The sequence below is a fragment of the Thermobia domestica genome, chromosome 8, assembly GCF_964235325.1.
Source record: "Thermobia domestica chromosome 8, izTheDome1.hap1.1, whole genome shotgun sequence".
In the NCBI taxonomy this organism is placed as follows: Eukaryota; Metazoa; Arthropoda; class Insecta; order Zygentoma; family Lepismatidae; genus Thermobia; species Thermobia domestica.
Window position 1 is genome coordinate 138,380,838 of NC_137461.1, and position 10,178 is coordinate 138,391,015.

Genomic DNA, 10,178 nt, shown 5'->3' on the forward strand with positions numbered 1-10,178 from the left:
ACACAACTAACCAAAACTTATATCATAGAATGCGCATATAGAAAAAATATCCGTCATAATCAGGAAATGAATGCCAAAATAGAGAAAACTAATGTCAAAAATAGGAAAACTGCAGTTTAAAGTCTTAATTCGGTGAAATTCAAACGTCACAGACCAGGGTAATATACACAATTAGGTAAATATGTAATATATATATATATATATATATATATATATATATAGATAGATAGATAGATAGATAGATAGATAGATAGATAGATAGATAGATAGATCATGATCTACGCAATTATACTCGAGTAAAATAGTCATAATGACAATTGCAAAATAAATAAATAAATAAAATAAGTACTAGACCAGCTAGTATAAAAATGTCATAATTGGTAATTTTTTTTAAGCTTATGATCTGAATAGAAAATAAACTAACGTCAAATCAAAGTATAATAAATATCCAAATTGAATTTCTTTTTTCCTTTGCAGGTAAGTGAAAGGAAATCCCTTCGTCCAGGATCTATATAACCGAAGACTAGTGATCAGTGAGAGTGTGTGCGTGATACAGTGCCGTGCGTGCGTGATCCAGTAATATGTGAAACATTAGTGATTTTTTTCTTTTAACTCATAAGTAATACATGTAGGTAAGAATAGCTGTAAGAACTCTACTAACCTACATATATGCGCTACTAACCACTGTATTTTTTTTAATCCGCACTGGGAAATAAGCAAACATATTATTTTCATATAATTTCCGGTTCTCTTTATCAAAAATACACAGCACAATACGATCGAAATCTTGCAAATTAGCTTCCAGAACATTTCGAATGGTGGATAAAGCAATCTTCATTGCCTGAAACTTATCAAAATTGAATTTCCCAGTTCCCAAATTAGGGAACGCTATCGTCCGACAATTATTCTCCAAAGCGCGTTGTAGACAATTCGTGTAACATTGTCGTAAAATTCTCTTATTATTATCTCTAGGCGCGCAAGTGAATAACATATTCCGCTTGTAATTAAAAGCCGAAGAGATCTTAGCTTCACCAGGTTTTAACGAACCTAGCTTTTTACAAACTTCAGCTAGTTCCTTCCCTGCCCCTCTGTGAATTGCTCCGTCAACTCCAGAGAAGTGAGTAAGGGTCTCATTCGCTGCATTAACCACGATGTCACACTTCAGATCTGCAATATTACCACAATATACACTCACTTTCCTGTTAATGTCCTCATTATAACTATATAATGGCTTCTTGTATGCGAATTTCTGAGACAAATCCATTAAAGTTGGAAGCTCCAACACATCCACAACTCGCTGAATTTCCACGGGATCACTCAGTGCAGTGGTGAAAGTTAGCTGGTTAAACTCAGCATTATGTTCAGAGCAATCTTTGGCAACATTTATCACTTGCATGTCACGTATTTCTTCTTCTTCTTCCTCGCCTGTCATCGGTTCTGGGGTTACATCCGGGTAATACGGTTTAAGTCTAGTAATGGCAATCGACTCAATTTTTTCTCTTCCCTTTGAAGTTTTGTACTTCACAAAATAAGCATATTCATAATCTTTTCGTACAATAACAGCAGGTCTAAAAAATAATCCTGAAAATGCTTTGGCATTACCTCTCAGTCTTGAAGGGTAAAAAATCCATACACGCTGTCCTTCCGTGAACTGTACGGATCTATGATGTTTATTGTAAGATCTCTGAAGTACGAAATCGATTAAAAAGTTTATCCTGAGCCTGTTCTCTAATGTCAACAAGAGTGGCTAGACGCTCTTAATTCACACTGTGTATACACGGTACATTAATGATAGCCTGATGTTCTAAATAAGGATCCACTCCCTGTAACAGTTTAAATGGGCTAAATGACGTGGAATGGTTCACAGTGATATTATGGGCAAAAGTGACTGCTGGTACGTGATCCACCCAACTACCATGATTGTTAGGATCCACTTTCCTCTTCAATAGTGCTTCAATATGGCGGACAGAAGTCTCAACAAGACCATTGGTCTGGTGAAAGTAAGGATTAACAAAGTTCATTCTAATATCTAAAATATTACATAGTTCTTGAAACAAAGAACTAGTAAACGCCGTAGATCTATCTAAAATCACTTCTTTGAACAGACCAAAGCGTAAAATTACATGATTGTACAAAAATCTGCCAAAGCAGCGGCTGTCTGTTCACCCAACGTAGCCGTTACTACATAACGAGTATTGTAGTCTATTGCGATTGCTAAATATTTTTTGCCGCAGAATATTGGCATCAGAATACCTCCCAGCTACATCAATACCAATACGAAAGAAAGGAGGCACGCTAGGCATAGTTTGTAAAACACCTGGAGGCGAACCCGGTACCTTTTTGAAACGTTGGCACACCTGGCAGCTTTTGCATCGCTCAATGACGAACTTTTTCATGTATGGAAAATATACTGAATTTAACAACAAATTATATGTTTTCGTGAATCCTGAATGTGAACTACCCAATGAAGAACTATGAGCTGACTGAAACACTTTCTCACGTAAGGAGGCAGGAATAGCTACCAACAACTGTGTACTAGTTGGACGTCTATGTTTTCGGTACAACAAACCATCCTTCATCTCATATCACAATGCCTGTTGTTCAATATCATAATTTTGCGGTATTTTCCCTTCTAAAAAGAAAATAATATCCTTGTAACAGGAATCCTTGCGCTGTTCTTCCTTTAACTTATCATCTTCTTCAATAGCAAAGACCCGGGGATCTTCTAATTTTTCTGTTCATCCGCCTCGTCTCTTGTGCAATCTACATGGCGACTAGTACTGTCTACAAGACTATTGGAAGCACCCAAAATATGAGAAATAGTGTAATTATAGGTCTCCAACTCCGCAAGAATTCGAGAAAATTTAGCCACATTCTTTGTTTGACGTAAAAAACCAGCGATCTACAGTCTGTACGCAAATAAAAGTGACGTCCTAATAAAAATATCTAAAGCGTCTTAGCGTAAAAATCAACGCTGCTAGTTCTAAATGAAATGGGTGATATGATCTCTCGTGTGGCCCTACAGCACGAGAACAGTAAGCTATTGGAACCGAAGGAGCATCTTTTTCATCACTTTCAGGTTGCAGGACTACCCCAGCTAAACCGCGTTGTGAGGCGTCCGTGACGACGTACACGTCTCTTTCTGGATGAAATTTCGTAAGAGTAGGCGCAGACAAGATCACTTCTTTGAGCTTTTCAAAAGCTTGTTGTTGTTCACTCGTCCATTTGTATGGAACATTTTTTTCAAGAGACGCTGTAACGGCTCCGCTATAGACGAAAAGTTGGCAACATGGTTTCTAACAAATGAACACAACCCTTAAAAAAACTTTTCAATTGTTTTTGTGTTCTTGGACGTCTATAATCTTGAATTGATTCAGTAATACGTTCAGAAATAGAAATACCACGCTTAGAAACGCGGTGACCCAATATTTCCAATGAAAAGTGGCCTAATTTGGTTTTCTCAGGAGATATTTTCAAACCTCTGCGTCTTAATCGTTCAAATAGTTCACGTGTTGTATTAATAATACCATCTATCGTATCGTCTGACCACAAAATATCATCGAGATAATAGAATACTTTATTTCGTCTAATCCTTCTAGTGTTAGTTTCATTAAATCATTTAACGCCGCTGGAGAAGTAACTCCTCTCATAGGAATGGAAGTGAAACAGTATTGTTTAAGTCCAGGAACTGAAAAAGCAGTTACTAATTGGCTTTTTTCAGACAAAGGCACTTGGAAGAATCCTTGCGAGAGATCTGTCTTACAAATAAGGTTTTTACTACTAGAACGCACTAATATGTCCTGAATTGGTGGTACAGGAAAATTAGTAGGCCTTATCTTAGCATTCGTAAATCTCATATCTGCCACGAACCTCCAAGATCCATTTTTTTCTTAACTAATATGATGGGATTATTGTAACTACTATGACAAGGACGAATGACGTTTTGTTTAAGTAACTGTTCAACTTGCTCGTGAACAGCATCACGAAGATGGAACGGGATCGGAAACTGGCAGATGTATACTGGATCTTCATACTTTAACTGAAATTCGTGAACATAGTCCCGTGCCTTTGAAAAATCGTCCGGGGACCAACTAAACACATCTCTGTACTCCGTAACTAAATCGTAAAATCGTTGTCTGTCATGTTCAGAGAGTTCAGGGTTCACATCCACCCTGGTACAATCAAATTTATCAGATTGAGTCTTTTGAAGACCAGTATCTTCTGTAACATTACTACAAAAATGTTCTTTCCTATTCAGAACAGCATGCCCTAAAACTTTATTCTTCCATAGCAAAAATTGCTTGTCAGTAGGATTCGAAACCCAAATATGTGAATTTACGCTGTCAACCGCAGTATCTCTTAATAAAACATGTACAGCACCCACTACGAACTTATTAGGTACCAAATAATCTCTATTTCCCAATAAATCAAAACATTTCTTCACTTTAACACATGTTCGCGAACGTGGGGGCAACCAAACAGACGAAAAAACCTTATACACAGGAGATATGAGCGTTGCAAATTCGTTAGACACAAAATTAACTGTACTGTCCGTGGGCAGAGTAAATTTAGGAATCCTACCAAACCGCGTAACTTCCAAACATAAATCATGTAAATTTAAATTTGCCTTATGTGCTAATAAAAAATCCTGCCCCAATAGGGGTGGGTGGGAATATGCTGGGATAGCCCGAAAAGGATGACAAAAAACTTGAGCTCCAAGCTTGAATTGAACCAAAGCTATCTTGTTAACAGACAAAGTATTCCCTGTCACGCCTTTAAAAAAACTATGGGTTGCTTGAACTTTAGCAAAACGCGGGACCATGGCCTGACCAATACAAGACACCTGAGATCCAGAATCCAATAATAAAGGACTCTCTTTCCCATTGACAGTAACATTAACATGAGTGAACCCTTTGGTCACTATGAGACCGATAGATGACTAGATTTTGGGGTATCTTCTCCACCACCAGCAACTTACGCTGGAATATAAAAGTAAATCTCATCTGAAAAATAATTCTACAACTAAAGCATGTGGGAAATGTAGCTCATGGTATTTAGAAATCATAACTCATACTCAAATTTGCTTTTAAAAGTGCAGCAGATAAGGAAAGGAAAATTAAGTATAAGAGTAATTAGTCTGGCGTAGTCACTTATTGTTTCGACGAAATAAACTGTACCTTCTTCAAAGATAGTAACTCCATTCTTCTCTCCCTCTCGCTGGCTCGTTGCTCTCCTTACAACTCCAAACGAAGTACCCCTAGAAACACTCACCATCCAGTTTTGTTTCTCGGACTGAGGCCTCAAACCACACCTCCTGATTTCCTCAATACCAAATATGGTCACTCCATAACTCACCTTCTCCTAACACCGTGTTCGTGACGTCACATGAGTCAAAACGTTTGAGAGTCGAAGACCTCACACGCTGGGGACTTCACCTCCTGATCCTGAATTGTACTTTCTGAGGAATTTCAAGTGCAAAGCTAAACCTCAGCGAAAAGTAGAAAATACAAAATACACACTTAATAATCGTTGACGTAGTTACCAGACAATAACTTTTAGTTGAGGCAATCGAATGAGTCAGCTAGAGAAGAGCTAACCGGGCGCTCGAAATATTTACAAATAAGTTGAATGTGAGCAATGTCCTCAAACGCAGACTAGTAACACTGCCAAGAAATGGAAACGTAGCCAGACACAAGTAGAAAGTTGATAAGTTGCACAAAGGTAGGAAAACAAACAAGGGTAGTGACTTTATATGAGGTTAAAGGAATCTGCTATTGCACTTATCTTTTAATAAAACACAAAGGTATACAAAAATACTTCCAAGAAGCTTGAGACTACATAATTGAACTTTCCGAGGAAAGAAAAAAAATAATCCAGCGAAGTAGATGTCGTAAATCCAAAAGTCCGTCTATGGAATCGAACCAGGGATCTGAGACGTATAGTATCGTAACACAAGTTTATCAAGCTTCCATTTCTGTCGCAAGTTATCTTGATGACGTTCATTTCTATGTTAACAGTATTTCTACCTTAGAAGATATTCAGAGCCTTTTACACAGGTATCAACAAATTTCTGGAGCGATTTTAAATAAAGACAAAACAAAACTACTATGTATACACCCCGAATACAGGACTACATACAGTTCGCATTATACGATTGCTGACACAGTTAAAATCCTAGGTATTGAATGGTTCAATAACACCAAACAAACCATTCACTACAATTCTGACATAATTGCAAACAAAATACGTGGTCTTTTAATACAGCATAAGCCTCGCAATATGAACATGATCAGTAGGAATTCATTTCTCAAACAAAAAGCATTGAATCTTTTGTGGTATTTCTGTCAGATTTTCCCTCTTCCCACAAAAACATATAACTTCCTCAACAGTCACGCTTTGTTCTTTCTGTGGAAACACAAGCTGTTGAGAATTGCACGTGATCAACTTGAGCTTTTACCAGCTCAGGGTGGCGTAGCTTATGTAAACATAGCCCTCCAGGCAAAATCACTACTGCTGAAAAGAAGCATTGAATTGTTTACGAACGATAGGGTCAGTGTGTCGTCATCTGTTCTCTCCGCATGTTTAGGTTGCATTGACCTTGAAGCTCCGATTCATATTTTTCCTTGGGGAATTAAATTCCCACACTTGTGTGAACCCGTCTTAGATATCGCTTATGCATTAATTGAACGAGCACAAATTGAGTTAATGCCTGTCAAAGCACTCTACCGACATTATCTCAGAACGCAACATATCGTCACGCCCCACATTCAATTGAAAGAACCACAACTTCATTGGAATTATATTTGGCAAAATATTAATGCTCCCTTTTTAACTACCCAGCAAGGATCTCTTTGGTATTTTATCGTTAATAATAAATACAAAACGCGAGACAGACTATATCAGCTCCGTATAGTGTCTTGTAATCTGTGTGACTACGGTCATAATATAGATACTCTTGAGCATCGCTTCCAATACTGTACAGAGATTCAACATATATGGACCAAATTTAGTACACTCATAAGTAAGATTTGTCATTCTTCACCATCTCATATTACTGCTACTGATGTTCTGATATATCCACATTTTAACTATTTTCCTAAAGCAAAAACTAACAGTGTAGTCTGGCTCGCTGCATATACGCTTCTTTATGTGCTCACCACACATCGACCATATCATGTCGATGTGTATTTGTCTTATTTAAGGTACCATTTGCAGCAAATGAATGTGCAGTATAAACAACACTTCGCAAATTATTTTGTTGTCTTAGCTCCATAACAATTCTGTAAACTTTTCAGATTTATAACCAGTTTTTTCTTTAATCAACTCGCTCTTGTATTGCTTTTATAACTGTTCAATGTACATGTGATAGAACTGTTAATAAAGAATTTTAAAAAAAAACATAACATGTTTAGAATTAATACTATTAAGATAATACTTTTCCATGTATCTGTCACTCAAGCAGGTGAAAACGCTTGGAATAAAGGAAAAGTAATCCGGCTAAGTTAATACGATGAGTAAAGATATTTTTCTAAAGTTAAGTAACTGCACTTCCGTATATAGGATATTTTTGAATGATAAAGTTTTGCATAGGCTAATTTTTTAAACATTTCTAGGTGTTAATAATGGTTATGCAAACTTTTAGGGCACTCAAAATGAGGTTTCAGATCCGTTCAGCTTTAAAAAGACTATCTAATAAATTAAATTAACAAAAGATATTATTTTAAAATAACTCTTCAGATCTACAAACTCATTTCGTTTTTAGCGGTAATGCCTTTTACGCTAAATCTATCATTAGTACACTTAACAATCATTTCTTATGGATGGCGTTGCATTCTTTGGTGCTGGTTAACTTCAAGAGCCTACTCCTTTTGACAAAGTGTATACTATGTTCTTTTAAAAGTAAAATTCGACATATACGCCCCCAAAATACCGTTATTCATCTTTACTAGTATATCCCCTCCCCGCTAGTCTAGTGGCTAGCTCGGGGCCGCGGTGGCTGTGGTAGAGCGTTCACCTCTGGTGCATGGGGTTCCGAGTTCAAGCCCTGCTCCCGCCAAGTAAACTTTGTGGTGGACAAACACCGTGTGCGTGGGTTTCCTCGGGGTTCTCCCGTTTCCTCCCACTTTCTTTATTCTACCATTTCATTCATTTCTCATCATCACCGTCCCCTTTAGCCTAACCGGCATAACCGTGGGACGTAAAACTCAAAAATTTCATTTTCATTTCATTTCTAGTGGCTAGCTCGTGTGCTTTGCTGCACGTGGCCCCGAGTTCAATTCCAGATAGGATGGTACTGTACATAAAATTTTATTTCACATTCATTCATTCTCATTTAACATCCTTTCCTTAACCTAAAGGACGTTAAACTAAATGAAATGTTTTTATTATATTTTTTTACTAGTACGCTGCCCGTACATTGAACATATTTGTAATATGCGTGCATATCCAGGCCATAAAAAATGTAGATACGAGAAGCATTCATTAACCTGTATAGACGTATGATGAATGCTTCTAGGAATACATGAATGCGAATATTGGATTTTTACATATTCGGATTCATATTATACAGGGTCTTTCAAAACAACATCGACAACGTTTGGGAGATGATTCCTGACATTAAGATAAGACAAAAAGTATAGACCAACCTGGGTGCACAAATGCTTCCTTTCGGAGTTACAGGCTGTCAAAAACATGAAAAAATGAACTTTAAAAGTCCATAGCTCCAATACTATGGCAGATTCTGAAACATATATTTTTGGATAGGGCACATATTAGTTCCTAAGTGAACTCTTGACCCGATTATGGTAGGTCCCATAGCCGAAGGGAAGCATTTGAGCACCAGGTTGGTCTATACTTTTCGCCTTATCTTGGTGTCAGGAATCACCTCCCAAACGGTGTCGGTGTTGTTTTGAACCATCCTGTATATATTGGCATAAACTATTGTCACCACAAAACAACCAGTACTAATGAAAAACATATTATTTATTTGTTTTGAATCCCCATTTTAACTTTGGGAAGGATAAGTGAGCATGAAGTTGTCTGCCAAGTTTATTTAAGAAAAGTAGGCTATATCTATAAGCTTTACGAAACAAGTTTATTTTTATCTGACAGGAATCAATAACTAATCAAAACCAAGCTCTTCACATGTGTTTTCAGTCCAAATTTTAAAGTGGATAGGAGCAACTTCGTGAAGAAATCTTGTCCTTAATATATATATATATATATATATATATATATATATATATATATATATATATATATATATATATATAAGATCTCTGGAGATTAACCAAAATCTAACGATCCTCCACCGTAATAAGTAGAAATTCGAAAAATATTGATGAGACACACTATGTGTAAAATATGCACTAATGAATGTCACACATTATTCATACACAGAGAAAAATCCGTTCTCCGGACAGCGGTATATTGTATAAATAAATATACGGTATGCTCTTGCTTACTATAGAAAACAGTACAGAGCATACGTTATCCGTATGCTACATAGGCACTGCCCTTAGATGTTACATCATGCTGTTGCAGGATGTCAGACATCTAACAGTTTTCCGTACATCACATGCATATACTTATGTTACCTTCGTCATCTATATGTTATATACGTCCATTTGTATGTGAGATTCTGACCGCCTACATTGTTTCATACGGAAAGTACGTATAGATGGAACACTTATACAGAAAGTATTATAAAAGATGCGTTTTCAGTTATACGTCTGCTGTATGTTAAGTCCAAAAGCTACAGGAATTACGCATATAACCTATCTTTTTAAGTACGCCACCTACATTTTTTTCTCAGTGTATCAAGTATCCAAATCGTCAATAATGTACTTTGTGTTCTGTATTACCCAATGTCAACAAATATTGTTTTAGGTCACCAATATGTTAAAATAAATGGAAATAAAAACAAAAATCATTTAACAAAATATTGTTTTTAAAGAAAGGAAACAGCAACTATTCCTTTCAATTCATCGTAACTTGCACTTATTCTAGAGAATATGGAAGAAGGATTTAGTGGAGAATTCTCCAAAAGCTTACTTTTAATGGTGTCCTCCCATCTCGCCTAACGATTTATCAGCAACTGATGTCTCCAAGATAAAATGGCCACCATTTTGGGCGAGATGGGAATTCCCATCTTGCCTAATCTCATCTCGCCTAAAATC

General features: G+C 36.7%; 1 protein-coding gene across 1 annotated transcript; it reads right to left on the minus strand.

Annotated features, from left to right (window-relative positions):
* Window positions 1–661: 661 nt before the first annotated feature.
* LOC145692314 (macro domain-containing protein CT2219-like) lies at window positions 662–1,432 on the minus strand. The gene has a single exon (XM_081767613.1). The coding sequence runs from the start codon at window positions 1,430–1,432 to the stop codon at window positions 662–664; it is 771 nt and encodes a 256-aa protein (XP_081623739.1).
* Between the last annotated feature and the right edge of the window lie 8,746 nt (window positions 1,433–10,178).